General features: G+C 39.0%; 1 protein-coding gene across 1 annotated transcript; it reads left to right on the forward strand.

Annotated features, from left to right (window-relative positions):
* Positions 1-4533: 4533 nt before the first annotated feature.
* LOC103138037 (zinc finger E-box-binding homeobox 1-like) lies at positions 4534-16465 on the forward strand. Its single transcript, XM_007552100.2, has 7 exons — positions 4534-4603; positions 8413-8571; positions 9531-9733; positions 10544-10670; positions 11098-12866; positions 13821-13977; positions 14972-16465. Exons 1-7 carry the CDS (start codon positions 4534-4536, stop codon positions 15646-15648), a joined length of 3162 nt encoding a protein of 1053 aa, XP_007552162.1. The 3' UTR covers positions 15649-16465.
* The last annotated feature ends 7408 nt before the right edge of the window (positions 16466-23873 follow it).

Genomic DNA, 23873 nt, shown 5'->3' on the forward strand with positions numbered 1-23873 from the left:
CCCTAAATACATCCCAAACCTGAAATGATTACAAAACGTATCCAAATAACATCTGGATCCAGCAAGAGATTAATATGACAGATATCCTTCAAAATAAGAGATTCTAATTTATATACATTTGTAATTACAAAAGCTAGTAACTACACACATTTTTCAAAGCATAATAATCTTATTTTATTGGTTAGTTTTCTGAAAAATTAAGTTTATTTTAAATCAAATTAAATGATGCATTAAAAAGTAATACAACTCATAGAAAATATTCAAAATAAAAGCCTTGCTGTCTTGACCCTTTCATGGACTTCAAACACCAAAGTATGTTGATATATGGCAGACCGTGGGAACAGTTCTTGATGATTTTTCCAATTACTGTTTTCATATTTCACTTAGTAAAATATCTGACAAGGTCTGACTTGTTTGCATCATATGTACTGCTGGGCTACAATCACATGCAGCACAATCACAAGACGTTAAGATGTGATTTTAAAACCTCAAAATTAATGAATGAAATATATTTTTGTTACACTGTTAAGAGTGTTAGGTGTAGTCTTAATGTTTTTAATGTCTGATTTTTAATATCTGGTTACTCATTTCCAACAACAATCCTCTCTCTGAATGAAAGTGATGGAAAGAAATGCCTCTTCTAAACATTTTAGAGCATCATTATTTCATGCAATACCGTGGGCTCCAGTGGTCCAGATTGTTGATGTGTTGCTGTTGCTGCTGCTTTGATCAGATTACCTCCATTTCCTCCTCCTCAGCCTCAGGGAGAACCAGCTCACCTGCAGAACCAGATGCTCTCACATTCACATCTTCGTCTACCACACCTCATCCTCACAGCTAATCAAACTAACAGAGTAGAAATACACACATACAAAAGACTACCACCATGTCAGGTATACATATCTTGTCATTTCATTCCTCAAACTGGTGTAAAAAAATGAGTTTCAGATTTAAAATATCTCCCAATTTAATTCATGCAACATTTTGAAATGTCTCGATAGATCTGGTAATAATACAATATTATTATGTCTCTGTTGGATGATGTAAAATTATAATTCTGTGGTTTTTTATGCGTTTATTTTTTAAGTATGTCTTGTTTTCCATTTTCACTCCTGAGCAGCTGTTAACCATTCAGTCGATGTTTGCGTGTTCTCCTCATGCATCATGTCTGTTCTCTGGGGTTTTTTCCCACAGTTCACAAACGTGTGCTGTTAATTGCAGATTGCCCTCAGGTGTTGTTGGGTGTGTGTGTGTGTGTGTGTGTGTGTGTGTGTGTGTGTGTGTGTGTGTGTGTGTGTGTGTGTGTGTGTGTGTGTTTATGGTTGCCTCATTAGTCGTATATGTTAATCCTCTGTGTCAGTCGGTCCAGGGTGGGCAGGTACTAACTCCCTGCTGTCCAGACTTGGATCAAAAAGTTGAAAATAATGCATATATCTTGTTTTTCTGCTCCATGTTTTTAACAACAGCATATAACAAATACACAGATTTGATTGAATATTTGCTTATTAATTGCATACATTTTCATCTACATGCTTTTTAAAAACACAGTGTTGACTGAGCTAATAATGACATACATAAATGAGTTTCCTCATTAGTGCAGAGGGGGTGAAAGGTTGTCAGCTGCTTATTGTTCATCTCTTCAGACAGGCGTCTTTACATTGCACTTCTGCCAGTTAATGAAGTATTCACCATATTTGCTTTAATAAATGCATTTGGATCACATGATGGTTATAAATCTGCCACCCACGGCTCTGTGTGTATGCAGTTTTCATCATCAAAGTATTGTTTTATTTACAAACATGGAACAAAAACTCTTTCCAAGTGTGATTTTAAATCTCTGCTAATTACCTCTGTTAGCACACTTTGAAGAACACAACTTAAGTCTGCCTCAAGACTTAACCAACAATTCAACAGCAAAGTCTGATCGGTTTTATGTTTTCACCGTTTCTCTTCGTCCGTTTAATTGTCGATTCTCCGCCAACACCTCAGCCTACGCAAGCATCCGCCTGCATCTCGGCTGCAGTTAGCTACAGCCAGGCGGGAAACACTGGAAAACCATGGAGACGTGGAGAATGTGACACTCAGAGATATTGCTCTGAAGGCTTGTTTCATTGTTGCTGAATAAAGCCTTACATGGTGTGAGCTGCGCTCATGAGAGCTACTCAATCTCAAACACGTTTTTTTTCTCTAGCCCTCTTAGCTCAACCCTCTCTGCTCTGTGTACTCATACTCCACACACAGATTTCTTTTCAGTTTGCAGCGTTCCTCCAGTAGGATTTGCTCTTGAATGCTCAATCCTTTTCTTCTCAGATTCTTTCTTGTCAGTAATCCAAATGCAAATAGTCTCTTGTTGGGTATTAATTATCTTTCAGAGTTTGCACATCCTGTTTGGTAAGCCGCTACTGTAGCATAATCTGTTGAATTATTTCTCACAAACTTTTACTCTAATGTTTAAGCTAACATTTAATCTTCTAGACAACATTTAAGTTTCTTTCTTTGATTAAACAAGCCAATGGGGACTTAAAACTTATCTTTAACTGTTTTTGGAATTAATTAAACCTTAAGAAGCTGAAGCTTTGAGTGAAAATTCAGATTAATCACCTCTTTCAGTCTAGCGGTGATCATCTTTTAGATCTGACCTGCTTGCAAATGACAGAAAAATAACGACCAGTAAAACTGTAGTTTATTCTGCAATATATTTTTTATCTTGCCTTGTTATAAAATGTGTTTTACATGAGTCTTAATTAGCCTTAGTTTAGCTTTTGCCACGTCAACCTCATCAACCACATTTACAGACTGTTCAGACAGAAGTCGCCTTTTCTATATCTTATCAGATAAATTTTGCCTTGGGGTTTGAGGGTGATCATGGGTTTCACTCTTAAATAAAATACCACAGAATGCCCTTCACATTAATGTATGTCAAAAAAAAACAAAAAAAACTTGAATGTTGATGAACTAAATTTCTTTATGTTTTCAGTTCTTCTTCTTCAGATAAGCAAAAGATTTAATAGATGTACCACAACAGTTATTTGTGTTGTTTAAAACTCATTAGAGCTCAAATATGTCAACTAAGGATGCACTGATCCACTTTTTTCACTTCCGATACCGATACAGATATCTGAGGTTTAATATCGGCCAACACTGATCCGAAAAGCAAAAACCGCTCTGAATAGGCTTAACATTTCTTTTTTAAACACAGACATAAATGTACTGAATTACAAATTTATTTAATAACTCTGCAGCAGTACAACACACTTAAACACACCAGCAGCTTCACGAGCTGTAAAAACAACTTTAATTTGTTCAGTCAGTGCAGTTAGGAGAATAACAGCCAATGGAAAATAAATAACAAAGAAACTGACAAAAACAAAAAGGTTGACTAAAATAATCCAATAAACTTTAACAAACCTTCTTTCAAATTGTTCAGAAAGTACAACTAGGAATTCTAAATGTAATGTAAAATAAATAAGACATGCAGAGTGAAAAGCATAGAATTAGACTGAATAGATCTGAATAGATCTTGGGCACATTGTCACTCATACCTGATCTAGATTTTTATTTTATTTTTTTCAATATACTGATACAGATATTAATATTAGATCAGTTCATCTCTAGTGTCAACTATCAAGCTGACAGCTGTTCAAATACTGCATCTGATCTGAGTGTTGCTTTTTGGGGAAAAATTGATTTCTGCTGTTTTAGTATTTAAGTAAAAACAAATCACCTTTTGGGATTACATAAGCTCAAAGGAATTTGTTCTTAAATCAAAGGCAGAGGAGTAGACTTTTTCCCTATTCTGGTAATGTGTCCTCCACAGTTAATTCATTTTAGATTTTAAACAAAGCACAGCTAAATGAGCCACGTGTTCTCAGCTGCACCTGAAGTTTCCAACGGCACCTGCAGTTAAAAGCAGCCTGTCCCCTCCTTTAGAGAAACATTAACAAACCAGGAAGGAGCTACACTTCTAGCATGCGCAGGAGCGCTGGTGGTCGTTCAGGAAGAAGTCATGGAAAAGTCTCGTTGCTCTGCTGTGGAGCTGCGCTTTGAAGCCTTGAAAAGCCTGGTCTAATGTTTTTGGGTTGCCTTGACTTTCTTTCCGTCTTCCCTCCCTGTCCGAGGCGAGAGGGGCAAGCAGCTGGTGGTGAATTGATCCTCTGGTGAGAGATTAGTGCACGCTACTCCCCCTGCAGTCTGGGCCGCACTGCAGCTCCAATCCATCCTGCTTTATAAATTCAACATGGACTCTCAGTGACAGGTTCTGGCAAGGTACACGAGTGCAGAGTGTGTGAGATAGCGAGAAACTCCTCCAGTGTGTGTGAGTGTGTGTGTACTGGTGAAGAATGTGTGCGCACATGTGTTTGAGTCCACCACATGATTTCCTGTTTTCATTCCATTCTTATGTTACATTGTGTGAGCTGCTGGGTTCTGGTTGTCATTAGTGCTTAGCATTTTGTGAGACATTAAGGGTAATTGTGGAGTATTGTGGGAAAATATGCAGAGAGGTGTAGTCCGCAGGCCGGGGAGGGAGGGGGGATGATATTCGACAGATGTGATGAAACTGGAGAGGAGAAACTCCTGGGTTACAAGCAAAAAGAGGAGGAAGGTGAAAAAAGGAAGGGAGAGAAGAAACTAAACTTTTCCCACTGCTTTGGTTGAGACAGATATTATACAGCAGAACAAGATCACCTTGAACCTTGAAATACTTATCTAGAAAACATTACACAGAGGATGTTGTAATACCAGGGCCCCATTACAGGGCCGTTTTTTTAGCTTTCTCTGTGTGTGGAAATAGTTTCATCTGTTTCTAACCATGTCAAGCATCATTGCACTCATGCTTTTAATGTAAGTTTGCAATGTTGTTAGTCACTAAAATAAAGTTCTGAGTTTGTTTCTGAATTCAGGGGAAAACAGCAAACATAATGACAGTGGAGGAAATCTTGATGTGCATTTTCAGAAAGGCGTTAAACGAGATGCAGTAGTGTAATCACACACGTTTTGGCGTAATAGAGACGTTGAGCCGTTTCTGTTTTCATCATCTTCTTCGTTCCTTTTGCTGATGACACACAAGTCATGCTACACCACACTGCTCTCAAAGCTACTGGTGGAATTGTTCGCATTTTTTTGTCTATGTATCATAAATCCCAATTGAAACACTATTGAGATTCTGATATTATGTAATTATTTATCTGTACAAACCACCTGTTTATCAAGACAGATTAACAAAATGAGTTGCAACAACTTAAATTTGAGTTTGTTGCCAGTCACATTTTACTGTACTATAGTCTTAAAACAATTACCACATTCAGTTTGTAACATTTAACCACGACTGCTCAGTCTGTGATTCCCAAAAGAGAAAACGTGCAAGTGATTCACTGAGATTTTAGACTTTTAAAACTGTAAATTGGTTACTTATCATCAACTTGGTCCTTTTCTGAAAGGTATATAGCTTTTTAACATTTTTGTGGAAAATGTGCAACAGTATTGCTAACATTTCATTGGGAGAAAAAAGTGCACAGCATTTTACATTCACAGTAAACCTTCCTCATCTTTCCTGTAAAGTAAAGTCACCTACTTTACTTCCTCTGACTCCCTTTTTCTTTTCTCAGTCACAAACTTCTCCATCTCTCCTCCGTCAGCTTTGTGTTGAGTGTCCAAAATACATCCAAAATTAAGCAAGAAGATGCAGAGAAGACTCCATCTGTCTATGTTTGGGTCTTTAACGTTGAGGAAATATAGGCCAGATTTTTTCTTACCACTAGATTCATGTTTCAGTTTTTTTTTTCTGAGCTTCTCATAGGACACTCATTCAGAAGAGTCCTAATCTCCTCATATCTACAAAAGTATGTTAGTACTTCCAGCTGCTTTACAGAATGAGGCCTGTTGCTATGGAGATAAACAAAAACTCATTAGATGCAGAGCCGTTGCAGTGTGAAACCAAAAGCTCCGGCTCCACCCATCGATGTGCGTCTTGTTGGGAGAGAAGCTTCCCAGTTCTAATAAAGCGAACTTTAAAACTGAAAAAAAACTCTTAGAATGAGTAAAATCCAAAACACAAAATACCAAACAGCTGTTCTCCGTGTGGACTATAAGAGTATGGATTGTACTTTTCTGATCGATCACAGTCTTTAAAAAGCCTGACCTGCTGATTCCAATTTTGATCAGTTTTTTTCGTCTGGAAAGTCGCAAAGTAGAGCGACAAAGTTGGTAAGTTGGCAACAGTGGTGGATTTTCAGACATGTGCAGAGGGAGATAATATTGGTGGATCAGATATATGTAAGTATCAGATGATCGCCCAAAAGTCATGAAACTGGGGCCAATTTATTAGTGCACCCTTGTATTGACTGATGTTAGTCATTTTTCAATCGGTCCCATAAGTACAACTGGGCTAATATTAATAATCAAAGTTTATTTCCGTCTTATTTCAGCCTGTGTGTGTTTGAGAAAGTGGTTGGGGTTGGTTGAATTGTATTTGTTTGGTGATGAGCTGACCTGAAGCAGAGGCACAATGTCAGCTTTGTCGAAACAGTTAGGAAATATTTCAGATTTGGGGTAATAACAGCAATATATAAACGTTCTTATCAGTGCATTCATACCCTCATGCAACCAAACCTTTTTTCCCCATTTTCCTGCTATGAGGCAGATGTTCTTACATCACAGATATCAAGAGGCATAATAGATGGTTTTGAGCTCTACAGAACAGACCGGAGAAAGGTTTTGGATGGAGAAAAGAGAGGGCCATTAAGGGAGATAGAGGAGTGATTACACTGAGGTAAGGGTGGAAGGTAGGCTGAGTGAAGCTCAGAGGGAAAAGGGATTTGGAAAGCTTTTGGATGAGATCATGGGAAGCTAAGATCTGTGTTTAAAACAGAGTTCAACAGGAGCCCGCCTCTTTATGAGGGTTCTCACACACAGCTCAGTGTAGACTGCTTCTTTTTTCCCTTTTATTACTGGTTTTTGTGATTGCAGACACCCCCCTCCTCCACGCACACACACACACACACACACGCACGCACGCACGCACGCACACACAGCTGCACCTGTCCCTGACACAGCTCAGCAGGAAGAGGCGTGGCCTTTGGCTCTGCTCCTGTCTGCATTTAAAATGCCTTATTTCCATAGCAGCAGTGGTTACAGTTTCACTTCACTAGCCGTTATCAGTGTTTTCATGCACAGAATGTGAAATGCCTTCGTTCCAGTTCCTTTTTTGCTGCTCTTACAGGCTGCAGTTTGCAGTACAAAGCAGATGTTTTTGATGCAGCAGGTGGGAAAAAGCAGCTAAAACTGATTTGAAAAACTTTATCAAGCAGAGACCTCCTTACTGAAGTGCTATGATAAATATTTAATAAGTGTAGAGAAGAGATTCTTCGGTTTGGCTTTCTAGTTTTTACTGTTTAGGATCTTAAAAAGAAAAGTAAAATCTAAAACCTTTGGACAAAGTCTCTGTCTCATGACCCAAATCCATTCTTGATGATGTTTCAAATTAAAAGCTCTTTAGCCATCAGCTACACCTTGAAAAATGTTCCTAAGCACTTTCTAATGCATTTTTAGCTTTTTATTATAATAATGATGCAGCACACTCTTTCCTTATTGTAAATACAAATACAAATGAATAAGATTTTCTCTTTTTTAAGACTTTTATTTTTTACAACAAGCCTAACAACGTAATTTAAGTGACTGATGATATGAAACCAGTCCCTGATTATTTTAAATGTCATCCTAAACTTTCTTCTTCTTGTAAGTTAACATTTATCAGTTTTATTAACATCAAAAAATTGTTCAGGGTCTCAACAGTTGATCAGGTTTTTTGTTCATATTTTACCAATCATTGCGTACAAAACAAGCATTACAGGCTAGCAGACAGAGGTAACAATCTACAAATAACCAACTAGATGAGCAAAGAGAACAATCAAGGTAAAAACACCACAAAAAAGTACAAATTAAAATGAAAATATTTAAGGCAAGACAAAACACAGAACATAACCAGGTGGCATCACCACAAAAATTTAATTGGTTAACATAAGTGGGTTAAGATACTGTTTTTTCTTTTTGTTTAGTTTATTTTTTTCCTCTTTTCTAATATACATTGTTTTAATTAATCTGGAGTCAAGTTGTTTGGTTATTAGAAGAAGTAGTTTGGCGCTCCCTAGTGGTGGTCCTTCAGATCCACATTGAATTAGGACTGATTAAAAACTTTACATGTCTAAAACATGTCTAAAATGACTCTTAATGTGGTAATAACATTTAATTAATTATCATTTGAAAAACGTTAGCAGAAGTTTTGCAATTAATCACTGAAACAGAAAGAAGATCAAAAGCTTCCATCCAGCTGTTTCTATTTGAGGATCATGTCTGTGTGTAGGTAAACTCCTCCGCTGCTGAAATGAACCTCGTCTGCGTGTGTGTGTGTTTCAGTGAAGGAGGAGTGTGTGTCGGAGGAGGAGGAGGAGGACGAGGAGGTGAAGGACGCTCTAGTGGAGGAGATTCTCCAGCAGAGCGACACCGCCATCATTTATCCTGAAGCTCCAGAGGACGAGCAGAGTCCGGCCGAGACGGGAGACGCTGATGAAAACGGTAACAAAACACCGCTCTGTGTTCACCTTTCTGCTTCATCACATGGAAATACCAAACATCATTTTCTGATTCCAAACAAGACGCTGAACTAGTTGATGTCAAGGTGAAAAGTGAAGCACAGTGTTGGATGAGAGTCCCTTCAGACATTTACAGTGTTAAACTCGAGAGCGACGCTGAAGAGCTGTTGACTGGAGGTCAGAGCGATGCTTTTTACCTGCAGCTGTCCTTTCACTGCGTGAAGTGGCTCTGAATGTTACAGCAGAAAGTTATAGAGTTCATAACCATGTGAATCTGTTTTGTTGTGGGATGAGAAAATAAACACTTTCAGGTTTTTCAGTTTATCGCTCAGAATCATTGTGATTAAGGAAAAACAATCTACCAAACTATTAGCCTCAACATAATTTCCAATGTTATATTTCAACATTTTAGATAATCAGGAAAAAACATGGATAAAATATGAAAAAAAGGGATTTTGTAACAAGTGTTCTGATTTGGCCAAAACATGTCTATGAGGCTAACAAAACACTAAATTTCTAACCTTTAAAGTAATATATTTATATTTAAAAGCCACGTTTTAATTCAACTTGCTGACTATTTAAAATGAAGAAGGTGCTTCACATCTGAACTTACTCTGTTTGTTAAGGTTAAACTAACTCTAGTTTAGGGGCCATTATCATTTTTTATACAATTTCCAAGCACATTATATGCATAAAGTTATGCAAAATCAAATTATTTTCATTTTTCTTATTAAGTAAATAGCTGTACTTCAACTCTGGTAATTTTGATTTGATTTGTGCAGATATGTGATTCTGACTGTTTTCAGAGGAAAGTTTTCATGCTTAAATGTCAGGAGAAGTATAAAAAATAGCACCAAAAAAAACATACAAAATTGGCATTTCCTCTGTGGAGACAGAATCAGATACAGGATGACAAATCTAAAGAAGTTTCCTCTTCGTCAGGCACACCCGACAGCTTCTCCCACTTGCACATTTGCCCGTACTGTTCTCGGGGCTACAAACGCAACGCCTCGCTGAAGGAGCACATTAAGTACCGCCACGAGACCAGCGAGGACAACTACAGCTGCTCGCAGTGCAGCTACACCTTCACCTACCGCTCGCAGCTGGAGAGGCACATGAGCCACCACCGAGGCAACAAGGAGCAGGTAACACCTCTCAGCCCGAAAGGTGTCAGCTCACACGTCTTAACAAGGCCGCAGGGCCCCACAGTGAGACCCAGATCAGCTCTGGAAATCAAACCACCAGCAGCTCCAGCAGGAGCTGATGGGTTTAATTAGAGAGTGTGTGTGTGTGTGCGTGTGTGTGTGTGTGCGTGTGTGTGTGTGTGTGTGTGAATCCTTTTACTGCTTGATTGGTCCCACAATGAAAATGCTGTGGGCTAAACTCAGAACTATCTGTCCGATGAGCTCCAAACAAACTCCAGGCCTCTTCTGGATCAGCAGGGATGAATTTATTCTGTTATGGTCAACATTAAATAATAAAACTTTCTCATTATTGTGGCATTTAGAAAAAGAAATAATTTGGGTAATTCTGTCCTAAAACAAGATGAGTTTCATTTAATTTAACTTAAAACGAGATAAAAGTATTTGTGTCTTTTTATTTAGTGTATGCACTAAAGCTGCATGTGTCTAACACTCAGTGAAATGTCAACCCAAATTAACATTTTTATTTGTTCTTTACTTTTTATCTGGTGTTTTTACAACTTAATTCTGAAATTAATAGAAATTGTATTATTGAAATTAAAAATACGATCAGTCCAGTGCAACATGCACTGCTAAAGACATTAAACATGCATATTGCACATTTACAGGCATGTAGTATGCAGGTAGTTTTTGACTGCATTAAGTCTGCTTTTTGCTTTGGGTTGGAAACTGTTTTTGAGTGCAGAAAGAAAAAATTAACTGTTTTTAATTTGTGCAAATTGATTCTAAGGAGACTTGTGTTTTCCGTCTCAGCGTCATGTTTCCCAGTCCACAGCAGGATCAGGAGGTACAGGTGGAACCCGCAAGTTCAAGTGTACCGAATGTTCAAAGGCCTTCAAATACAAACACCACCTAAAGGAACACCTGCGCATTCACAGCGGTAAGGAGAAACCAGACACTCAGCTGCTCAAACACTCACAGTACCAACATTTATGTCCCAAACTGTGACTTTAACACCAAAAGTACACTCTGAACCTGTAATGTTTAAATAAATTTTAGATGAAAGACAATGAAACTAGAAAGAATTAGAATATCACATGAATCTTTCTTTTTTGTAAAATAATGACACTTTATTGCTCTTGCTTTTACTCTAATGTGCTAATAGCAGAGTTAGATTTTGGTTTTGCTAACTTTGAAAACATTTAGCGCACTTAGCTTCAATTTTTCCAGATAAACTCTAGAGCACTAATTTGTGAACATTCAGTTGAATAAAGGCGTCTGTGTTGAGTTCAGTGATTTATAAAGTAATAACAGTATTTTAAAGTTAATTCTCTGAGCTGGAGGTTTTATTTGTTTTGTTTTTTTAGGTGAGAAGCCATACGAATGCTCAAACTGCAAGAAGCGATTCTCCCACTCTGGCTCCTACAGCTCCCACATCAGTAGCAAGAAGTGTGTGGGAGCAGCAACTCAGAACAGTGTGACTGTAACGGTGGTGAAGACCACGTCTCCAAGCACTCAGACTAAACCTGTCGCAATCGCTCCTGCACGACTTCCTGTCAAAGAAAAGACTGAAAGCAAACCGCTCCAGGAGCAGCTGCCCGTCACCCAGATCAAATCCGAGCCTGTGGAGTACGAGTGCAAGCCGGTCATGGCGGCGCCGGCGACTTCAACCGGCAGCAACGGCGTGGTGAACGGCGGGGCAGCGCCGCCAGCGGCAGCCCCGGCGGCAGCCATCCCTCAGAGCGTAGCCATGGTCGTCCCAACGGTGGGCCTCATGTCGCCGGTCAGCATCAATCTGAACGACCTGCAGAGCGTGCTGAAGGTGGCGATGGACGGAAACGTGCTCAGGCAGGTGCTGGGCTCAGCCAACGGCGTTGTGGCGCAAGGAAAGCAGGGAATCGTAGTCCAGCAGCCTCAGCAGCAGATCATCAGCCTCCCCGCCTTCGTGGATCACGACGGCACCACAAAGATCATCATCAACTACAGCATCAGCCCTGCAGCCGGCACCGCCGCCGCCGCTGCCTTGCCCACGCCGCTCGTCATCAAAAACAACCTTCCCCCTGCTCCCATTGTCACCACCGCAGCAGCTGCCGCCCCGACCGCAACAAAAACGGATCATCTCGAAACGCCTGAGGTAACGGACCTCAGTCTGAAGAAAAATCCAGTAGCAGAACCCATGAAAGACACAAAGACGGAGGCAACGGCGGAAGAAACCGTGAAGGAGTCGAAACCAGCTAACGTACCCAAATCCAGCAGCAGCAGTACGTGTTTACTGTGCGACGACTGTCCCGATAACCTGGAGGCGCTGCATCTCCTGCAGCATCGCAAAGCGGCCAACGGGGAGGCCGTGGACTCGGCCGCGTTGGACCCGTCGTTTGCCGCTCTGCTCAGCGAGGCCGGCGTGATGCTGGAGGAGCCGCCAGTGGAAGACCTCCTCTCGCTTCTCAAAACTTACTTCGCTTCCAACGCCAACCCCGGTGAAGAGGAGCTGATGAAGATCTCCAAGTCTGTCAATATTCCCACAGAAGTGGTCAAGAAGTGGTTCATCAAGATGAATTCTGGAAAAAACACGAGTAAATGTCCCACTGAGTCGTCAGATCCTCCAGAAGAGACTAAAACCACAAACTCCAGCTCAGAGGAGACTTTGAATAACGATGAGAACGGCAGCCAGGAGGAAAGTGACCGACCTCAGTCCCGCGCCAGCTCGCCGTCAGACTCTCTGTCTCTCAGCGGGGATCTGGTGATCGTCAAAAGCGAGCCAGAAGACCCAGAGGAAGCAGACTCCCAAGCAGAACCTCTGGACCTCTCTCTCCCCAAACATGATATCCCACCATCAGAAAAGAAAGCCACGCCTCCCCCAAAGCAGCAGGAGCATCCTCTGAACCTGACCTGCCTGAGGAAGGACGGCCAGACGCTCTTCGTCACCACGCCCCAGAGCACCAATCCCGTCAACATCGTCACCGCCGCCCAGCTGCCCACCCTGGTGGCCATCGCCGGTCAGGGGACGGTGGGCTGCCTCAGCGCCATCAACACCACCACAAAACGCACCATCCTCATCCCCCAGCTCACCTACACCTACGCAGCCGCCACCGGCAACGCCGCCGGAGCCAAGACTGTCGTCCTCAACGGCCATAAGGTTGGTACTGCTGCAGCTTGGTGGGGCTCAGCTCCACACTGCGTCTCCTCTCTGGTCATTCAGGGAATGTGTTTGTCAAAGTGGGGGTCGCGGGATCCTGGGGGAGCAAAGGAGGCAGGAGACGGGCCCCAGAAAACTGGAGGCAAGAGATGGAAAAATGTTTAAAAAAATTAATCTTATTTAAAAAAAACAAAAAAAAAATTAATCTAATCATTTTTAAAATCATAAAATCCAATGATTGAATGATTATATGTTATTAACACCACAGGGAAATTTGCATTTCAGTGCAACACATCCAAAATCTTTTTCAAAAATAATTTTTTTACAACAGAGAATTAGGGTCATGCTAAGAACAAATAAAAAAGAAAAATTACAAAAATAAAGTCATAAAATTATGAGAATAAATTCCTAATATTAAGAGAGCTTGTACAAAAATAATACGAGAATAAAGTTGTCATATTTTGTGAATAAAATCTTAATATTGTGACGAGTCTCATATTATTTTGGCTATTTCATATGAATTCATTCTCTTAAATGTTTTTTTTGTTGTTGATGTGTCACTACATTCTGTTGCAATTTCTCTATAATTATTATAAATAATTTATTGAAATGTTATTTGCCATTCTCATCTTTCTGATTGGCTGCCAGTCAAATTTATAAAGCTGCATTACTCAAGTTAGCATAGTTGGCATAGCAAGCGCAAAATGCAAGTTTGCAAGTTTTTGAGAAAAAAAATCAAACAAAAAGAAGCAAAGGAAAATCTGAAGGAATTAGGCAGCATTTACGCTAAGCAAAGGTAATAATTATTGAATAGTGAGTAAAAGTGAAAAAAGTTACTTGACATATTTTGTAGCCTTGTCTGTTTGTTTCCCAGCCAGAAGCTAATGCTGTTTGGGGGTCATTTAATGGAAACGCGTGGGAACCCAGATTTAGGAAACGTGTTTTGTTGTGCAGGAGAAACGTTCAGAGAGCAACACTGACGGGGCTTCCTCTGCAGAGGAGCAGGACAGCAAGAAGCGGCGGGTGGAAAATGGCGTCTATCCCTGTGATCTTTGCTCCAAGGTCTTCCAGAAGGGCAGTTCGCTGCTCAGACACAAATATGAACACACAGGTATTCCTCCCACACTTCATGCAGTCTGACGATTCAAAACTGACTCAACTTCACTCTGGGAAGCGACCCTAAAACCTCAGTCCCCATTATAAACATGCAGTACTTTTGACTCCTGTTTACATGTTTTCACTTTTAGTCATGCTACAGATAAAAACTTTATTGCTTGAACAATACGCATGCAACAATACAAACTTGTTTTAACTGCACATGAAGTAATGCTCAAAAATATAATTGGGAAATTTAACACATTGTTGTCCAAACAACTAAAACTAACTAAAAGAATCAAACAATTTCTTCAGTCTCTTATTTCTCACAAACCTGGAACAGGTTGGCTCACCATGGGCGTCTTTTCTTCTCTGATTATTGCTCTCCTTTCTGATCCGGTCGGTTTACGTGTAGGTTTGCAGTTGAGATCACAAAGTCCCAATAAAATATGATAAAGTTTATGGTTGGAATGTGATTAAAATGTAAAAACATTCAACAGATGTTTTGTAGCTACTACAAGTTTCCATGACACTAATTGTTAGGGCTGATTAATTGTGATGAATGGATCTCTGAAATACTTATCAACTAATTCATCATGATAAGGATTTTGATTTATTGTCACCAGGATACATTTCAGTTAATGATGTTAAGATAAAACTAAAACTGACAGCTTTATTGGAAATGTTGATTTCACTATTTTCTCCACTGTGACCATCAGTAAAATACTGTGAACAGTTTAGTGACATAAATCGCTCTTTAAGTAACTGAAGAAGCCTGTTTTAAATGGAAATGTTTCCTAAGAAAAGAAGCAATAACTAATTTATCTTCATTTTCATTGTTATCACAATAGTAGAAAACATTGTGATAAAATTCTAAGTCCACATCACTCACCTCTACTATAAGCAGCTTTAGTCAGGTTAGCTTTAGGGTTGTAAAGAGCAAAATGTTCTATTAAAATACAGTTCTAGGTTTTGGAAGTGTGTCCTCCTGACGCTTGTTTGTCCTGCAGGAAAACGGCCCCATGAATGCACCATCTGCAATAAAGCTTTCAAACACAAACATCACCTGATCGAACACTCCAGGCTGCACTCCGGCGAGAAACCCTACCAGTGCGACAAATGTGGGAAGCGCTTCTCCCATTCGGGCTCGTACTCGCAGCACATGAACCACCGCTACTCCTACTGCAAGAAGGACTGGTCCATCCTGGGCTCCGGCCTGGGGTCGCGCAGGGGTCAGCTGGAGCTGGGCAGCCCCGGCGGCGGCGCGCTGTCAGACAGCCGGACCACGACGCCGCAGTCCCAAATGGACTCGGACGAGCGGGAGAGCGAGGAGGAGGACGACGAGGCCATGTGCGTGGACGACATCCGGGTGGTGCAGGTGGACGACGGAGAGTGCGAGATCTACGAGGGCAACTTCGACGACGACGAGGAAGAGGAGGAGGAGGAAGAGACGGAGGCTGGGCAGGCGCAGGGGGAGGGACAGGATTTCTTTTGCGACGTGGTAGAAGTGGAGCTGGGGAACGAACACGCGGAGAATGGCACGTCGGAGGGGAAACGCGAAGAAAAGGAGGAACCGGCGGGCGCAGCAGCAGAGAAACGGGCAGACTGCGAAGCAGAAACAGACAAAGTCATGAAGGAGGAATCGGACAGCACTGAGGAGCCGCAGGAAGCGGCGAAAACGAAATGAAGGAACCCGATTCCTCGGTTGAAGTCATTTCAGACAAAAACCACATCAAGAAGCAGCAAGTCTGAAAGTTGCCTAATCTTAACGGTCCACTACTGTGTACAAAAACCCAGGTGTGCCTGAACTTAGAAAAAACAAAGACAGTGACTTTTTATTTGTGAAAAGTAAAATATTCATGTTTTAAAGTGTTTATAGAAGTACAGATTTGAAGTAGTACCATCTATCATCTTGTTAGACTTGTTACTGAGACTTCCCAGGTTTTTGTTTTTTTTCTTTTCCTCAGCCAGTCAGTGTTACTAATCTTGTTCTTGTTTGAAGACATTTTAACCTGTATAGAGAAAGATTTCTATACCTTTTTATTGCCAATGAATTTTCCTAAATCAGTATTTAATTGAGTTTGACGAACAAAAACCTCTGCACTACAGTATTCCTAGTTTACCTATGGATACATGCCTCATGCATCGTATGCCCTTCAGTGTTGTATATGTACGCTAGCTAGCGGGATGTTGTTTGTGTTAGTGTTAGTCTTTGCTAGCTGGCGTTCTGTTTGTTTTCAGTTTCGACTGTTAGCCTTAAGGAAAACTAGGTATTCCTGGGGATGGGGTGGGGGGAACGGGACGGGACGGGACGGGACGGGACGGGACGGGACGGGACGGGACGGGACGGGGAGGAGAAGGCGGCTTCTGTTTGCCATAACCAAATTAGTCCAATCAGGGAAGAAAAGGTCAACCTCAAAGCCAGCATCGGCACTTCTGTGGACGGACCGGAGAAGAGCTCCGCCTCCAGGCTCGTCTTCGGGTCCAAAACACACACACACACACACACACACACACACACACACACACACACACACACACAATCCTATCAATCTTCTCCTGCTTTTCCGTTCCACTTTATTGTCTCCGTGTCAGTGTTATCAGCTTACATTTGAAGTGTATGTGAAGGATCAGGTTGCTTCCTGCTCCACCCCGATGCCTCCAGCCTTATGCAAGACCTGTGTGCTGTTAAAAGTGCCATTGAACAGTGTTATTTCTTCTTCTTCTTCACATGTAGCCAGTATTATGTTCCTCTCTTATTTACACACCACCCATGTTGGTTAATGTTTGTTAGCGCGCACAGAACAGCAAACTTGTCACAAATACAAGATCTTTTCAAATATCATAGGATGCATCAATGACTAAGCAACTGCAGCATATTTTATCACAATGAGTTTTGTTCTCTATAGTTATAATCATTTGATGAAATATAATAATACACTAGCAAAGCTTACCATGTAATGTTTTCTGCTGAAAGTAACCAAGCAGCTGTTAAGTCAACTAAACCCATTCAGACCTGATGCAAACTTTTCCTTAAAGAATGAAGATTTAGAAAACTCAGGAGCCAGGATGCTCCGGTTGCCATGTCAACCCATGCTAAAAATATTAAAACCTTTACAGTTTCAAAGCCACTAAAGGTTTCTATCTTAACATTTCAAGTCATTTACAGAAGTACCAGAGAAAGTCCTGGAGAAACCAGACGTATGAATGGTTTGACTGAAAACGTTTGATTTCTCCTCCCCCACTTGTTGCTGCACACTGCCAGTCAGCAGAGAATAGCATGAGAAAACCACTATAGCACGACTGTTACCGTCTTATCAAAATAACGCTGCTTTAAAGCTGAAGTTGCATCAGACTGCGGGCTGACTAACCTGAGCAGATAGCCCGACTAATTAACCAGCTCATATATTGTTATACAATAGCATTTTTATAAATGTTCATATCAATATGATGCAACATTTTAGCTACAGTATGAATAAAAAATGTTTTTTTTGTGTATAAATACTGTCAAATTACCAGACAAGAACTTTTCTAGAAAGAAAGTCTGAGGCGCCTCGTTAATGAAAAACTTTGTTTTCTGATAAAATTATTTTTTAATCTTTGTTTATTCAAACCTATATTTAACTGCCACTTTAGCTCGTATAAATTTAAAATAGAAATGACGGTTTGAACCTTTTGCTTTTTGTTTTCATGCATATAGTTTCATTGCAAAAACACAAAGTCTTACCAAGTATTTTAGTCTAGTTTCTAGAGCAAATATCTTTGTACCCTTGAAATAAGACAAAACTTATTATAAGTCAACAATTTCTAATTATTAATGAAAAAGTACTAGATATGAGTGAGATAATCTGCCAGTGGAACAAAAACATTTTAGCTTATTCTATGGGAAAAAGTTCTTGTTCCACTGGCAGATTATTTCTCTTACAGCCAGAACTTTTTCATCAGTATTAAAGAATTATTGACTTAAACCTCTAAACCTGGAAAGTTACTTCTCAGTTTTGTCTTATTCCAAGTGTACTAAGATATTTGCTCTGGAAACTAGACTAAAATACTTTGGATTTTGTGTTCCTGCTGTGTCAGTTGTTTAATTTTCCCATCCTTAGCGAGCCTACTGTTTAAATTGGTTGTAACCAATAAATTATTCTCAAACACATTAGAAAAAATGTTTTATATTTCCAATTGCACCCATAAGAGTGATGACTAAAGAGGCAGTGGTAAGGATTTACTGTGGTGGTTTTTGGAATGAAGAAAAAGGAGCCTAATCAAAGTAGTAATTTCCATATTGCAGAATAAAAGAAGATAGATTCAATTGAATCCAGTTTAAATTATTTTTGTGAAATGTATGCCTGTTTAGGACTGATTTCTGATCTAAAAATGACACGATATAGAGAAAGGATAAAGTTCTTGCATCTGTTCCTAATGGGTTGTTTTGCCACTCAGCGTTGTCCTGTACCTTTAAAGCCGTAAAATGTTCTCAGTTTGATGTTTAGCTTGATATGGGAGTGTTTTTTTTTTCCTAATCCGGTTTTAAAAAAAAAGAGAGAGATATTAGAAATATTAATGAATTAGAGCAGATTCTCTCTTGTGCACTTGTTTTTCCTCAAAAACAGAAGAACTGTGATAAGCTGTCCCGCACTTCAGGTAACAAACATTAGTGAATGTGGTCTCTGAAGAGTTTTGAGTTGTTTTTACCCAAACAGTGTTTTATAGTGCTTTTGTTTTCTGTCCCTTTTTTCTTTTCTTTTTCTTTTGCTTTTTATGTGTTTTTGTCAATAACAGCAGTATTTGAACCCTTTTCACAGGAGAAAAAAAAAAATCCGGTTTAGTTTTTAGAAAACTTTTTTATATTTATGTGTCTTATTTTTATATTTTCTTTTATGCTTATTTATTACACATTGTAGTGTACATTACTGTAGTTTGAATTGATACAATAATATATTTTAGTATGAAAAAATACTCTTGAGGCAAACAAGAATCCCAAAATGTGGTTCTGGGAGATGAAGTTTGTTTTAACAAAAAATAGTTAAAAAATAAAAATAAAAAAAAGTGTACTCTGTAAACTTGACTTTTGTTTTAAGCTGAGAAAATAAAGGAAAAAAAAGACAGGAATGAAGTGAGAAATAGAAACTGTTACATGTGCATCCGTCGTTATTAAGCTACTGAATTCTGTGACTTTAAACGCATGAGTCGTCGCCGTTTTTATGAAGGATCTAGTTATGAAGTCGTTAATCCTCCTTTTTTTTATTTTATCAAGCCAAATCTGCATCGTCCCGCCGCCCTGTCTTTTGTTGTGTGCCAACTTTGTATTTTCCATTGTACTGTTGAAGGCTGCATAATGTTTGTCTATACAACCCTTTGTAAATCCACTGTCTTTTTGTATGGTTTTTATTTTAGGTTTGCTCCATTTTTATGACTCCCCATCACAATAAAATGTAAGACAGCATCTCTGAGTGACTTCCTGTCTGCTTGTGATTTGACACTTAGATTTACACAAAAAGTATAAATAAAATTCTGAAGTAGTGATTTCGCTCTTTTATTTGGTTTTATGTATCACATTATAAAAAAGATCCATAAACTATAAAAAATTACATATAAACTAAAATCTGCTAAACAAACCAATCCCGAACCGTGCTGGAGAGTTGGTTTTATATACATTTGGATTTCTTTAAACAAAATGGCCAAACATCTCAATTTTACATAAAAAAAAACATTATTCCTGGAATCTCATTTGATGCCAAACATATTAGTATTAAATATGTATTAATTTGTGATAAAAAAAAAACACCAAAACTTTATGTTTTTTTTTTATTAATACCAATATATAATATTGTTAAATATTAAATATACTGCTCAGGTTCTTCATTCAGCAATCTGATCCAGAACAGGACAGAGGTCATTAGGGGAGCTTTCTGACGTGCGTTGTAGTTCTCCAATCAGACCACAAGGTGGCAGTCAAGGTCTTTCAGAGTCTAGTAACTGGATTTCACTGTAATGGTGCCAAAATCACCAACATTCATAAGCAATAAACTAAAAACAAAAAGGCAAACATCAAAGAACCCATTTATTTGACTATATTATGGCAGAAACACATTTTATCGATTAAATATATGAAAAATCCTCTTCCAAAAATTAAAAACTACACAAGATGTAAGCAAATACTAATCTGTGACACCAGTCAGTTTATTTATATAGAATAAAATTAAACTAAGATATAACTAGTTCACACCTCCTGATAAAATGGCGCTTTGAAAAGACAAAACAGGTTTAAATTCAAATAAAATCCGAATCACATTCAGATTCAACTAAACACCTCGTTGGTAATTAGTATGAAAAGGTTAGTTGGGTTGGTAAAAGGTCGATTCGCAAAGAGAAAATCTATTTTTACTTACAAACATGAACAATCTCACACTTATGGGTGGACGGGACAAGGCATTTTATAAATATAAACCAAAATACTTGTTCAAAATGCAAAAAGTAAAAAAAAAAAAAACGGACACGAATGAAAGCATAAAACCGGGCGAACTGAAGCAGAGACTTTTTACCAAACAAGAAAATAAGACTTAAGTCGGACGTCAAAGTGCACACTACCGTTATTTTAGCTAAATCCTAATAAAAACATAATAGCCTATATGCAAATAAACTGGCATTGCGGCAACATGAACTTCATAACGCCACTCAAATATGTCCAAACACTACAAATCCAAAGATGGCTGAATTTGTTCCACATCATCTATTCAGTCCTCACAGATCTGCTGAGAAGAACACTTTGAGCTAATCTACAAAACAAACGTGAGGCTTGTCTGCTGAAGCGCAACAGAGCAAGAGTAATATCAGACCTGCGATGGCCTGCGGTAATTAAAGCTCATTTCATGCTGCTGCACATCGTGATGTTGAATACGTCGAGCCGTTTGTCAGAATTAATTGGCCAGCTCTTAAGCACATCACATCTGTCAATCATGCACAACCTTTCAGGCTGGGTTGGTCAGCAAGGCTCATGCTAATGAAGCTGCTGAAGTGATGGCTAAAAAGGATATGGCGGTGAGAAAAACGTGCAATACGTGGTTTAAAACTGCAGGATTAGTAAAAGGGAGGAAATGTCAAATGACTTTATCCACTAACCATATCCATATTTATTAACTATTTTACGTTTTTACTTGTGAATGTTTCCCCATTTAAGTTTTGTTAAACACGGAAACACACTGATCAATCTACGTAATTGCGGAAGCAGTCCTTGTGTTAGCTGTGTCCCCATTACAAATATGCGCAAAACTCTGTCAACATTCCGCTAATGTCGAAAAATCTAAAGTTTGCAATTGCACTGTTTCTATTAAATGAGAAAGGCGATTAATATCACAGGCGAATAAGTTTGTTCTGGCGATAAGTTATTAAAAACGTCCTGTCATTCTCCAACTACTTCCTGTTGTCTTCTTCGTGGCTTTCGCCGCGGCAACATCCGGTTGTCGATCGTGTGACTGTGTGACGCAGTAAGTGTCCCCGTTGCAGTTTTGCAAAATAAACCAATTTTGATGTGACCAATATAACAAACGGTGTGAAAACATTTGTGGCTTCAAAGTTTTTTGTTTTTAGGACAAAAATGGCTCGTTGAAGTGGAGGTTACGGACTCCTGGCCTAAACAGGTCAAACTGAGTCAGGATATTACAAAAACTAAACTGTCTGACCTTGTGAGCAGAAAGTTGGGGGGATACTCAAAATCTGATCCACATCTCCACCTGTGGCATCATTACTAGTGTTGAAAACAAGCTTCAAAGTTGACATTTTGAAAGATAGATAACATGCATTTTCAATAAAATACACATTTCATTAGGACCCATCTTTATCAGAAGTTCTGTTGGGTTCATATTGAAGCCTCCCCGTCTCAGCGGTCATAAACCTCCAGCACGCAGCAGGTTCAGAGTGTTTTTGTTTGTGCTGCTGAATGAGTTTGCTGCCTGTCATTAAATCAGCCATGCAGGGAGGAACACAGTCAGCCTGTCTCCAGCTTCCCTGTGGCGGCTGTTCACCGATCTCGATCTGCGCCTGACTCTGTCAAACCGACTCTTCTTTTCTGCAGACGCCACTTCTACATTTACCTCAATGAGTCTAATCGATGTTGTTATGCAAAGCAACTTGTTCAAGTGGAACGGTAATGAATCTCTAACTAACAACAGGAAAGAGGGCAGAAAGTGAAGGCAAAGGAAATGCAGTGATGTCTGTAGAAATTTAAAGAGCAAAACTTTGTTACCTTTTAGCAGTTCTGGATCAAAGGGAATTTTTAAATTTTTTTACTCATATATATATATTTAACCTAAAATTGACTTCATTCATTATGAATTTCACAACTTTAAAACATACAAAATCAACAAAAATAAAAAATGAAAATTGGAACACAATTTACATGTATTTTTCTCCTTTTTGACTAAATCTGCTAAAAATATCAAAAGAATGTCGTACACCAGTTCATTTCTGAATAAAAAAAAATAAACAAAGCTGAGTTGAAAACAAGATTTTCTCATTTTTGTCCAACAGAGCTGATTTTATTTGATTATTTTTCCCTGGAAAACAAAGTAGTGGCACTGATTAAATATCTCTTTGAATGCTTTTAATGGCCACTGTACTGACTTTTGGTCATCAATATTGTGGATGTGTATGTAAAGAAATGATTGATTATTCAAGACTGTTGGCAGGTGGTCATAATATTGTACCTTATTGGTCTCTAAAGTCAGAAGTTTAAAAATGATGTGGGAAACAAACTCGTTTTGAAACATTCCTAGACAACATTCATCCTTTAAAAACAAACAAAAATGAACTCAGTAAACAACTTTATTGTTGAATGAAAAATCAAACCCACACACGCTTCTCAAAATTTTTTTACTTTGAGGCCATTTTTTAATCAGGAGGCACAAAAACAAAATTTAACTTGGTTCACTTCATTATGACCATCAGTGTGTAAACATTTGCTTCTCAGCTGCACTGACAGAAACGTTTGTCCAGTTTCACTCAGTCTCATCTACAAAGCTGATCCAGAGAAAGACGGACACTGAACCAACCCGAACTTTAACAACTCGTCATTAAATCCACATCTGAACTTCAGAGTTTAGGATGGATGTAGTGCTGTTTGTTACAAACTTCGATAATTGATACACTTCTCATCTTTTGCGTTGTTTTGCACATGAGCTGCACTTGAGAAAATTCATTTTGATTAGAAGAATGTCTGATTCTGTTCCTGTCTGACTCGCCTCCTCTCACAGTTTGATGCTTTGTCCACATTTACCTGCACATCAAAGCAGATTAGTGTCTAAGAATGGTCTCTGTGTGAAGCAAATGAGGCGACGGCGTTAAGAGCGGCTGCTGCTGCTGCTGCTCAGACCTCACAGCTGAAATGCATTAAGAAATCGAGGAAGGAAAGTTCCCTGCAAGCAGCTACAGGTTTTTAGAGAAGTGAACAACCTCACACTTCAGCGTAGGGGCGGCGAGACGGACTCAGAATTTTATCGCAACATTTTGTGGTACTATTCCGATAACGATAAAGATTATGATAAAAAATAAACATATTACGTATTTTTTAGGTAGCTGCATGGCTGTGACTTTATTGGATAGCATTCGTCGCACCACAAAATATTGTTCCTAAAAATATTCTCATTTAAGAAAAAATGTGATTTGTCACTAAAATGCATACAACTGCATTTAATCATATTTCTGAATTTACTGATATTTATTGAGGCTCTGGTGGAAAAAATACTGGAGAAAATAACATTTAATATTTTTCATTTATAATTTATAATTGAAATTTATCATAATAAATCAAAATTTTATAAGGAATGTTTCACAGTAAATGCCCATCACCCCTACTTTTAGTTATTTAAGCTAAAAAAAAACTAAAGATTTTGAGACTATTAAACCCAAATTAACTTC

Source organism: Poecilia formosa, unplaced genomic scaffold (genome assembly GCF_000485575.1).
Source record: "Poecilia formosa unplaced genomic scaffold, Poecilia_formosa-5.1.2 Scaffold45, whole genome shotgun sequence".
Classification (NCBI taxonomy): domain Eukaryota; kingdom Metazoa; phylum Chordata; class Actinopteri; order Cyprinodontiformes; family Poeciliidae; genus Poecilia; species Poecilia formosa.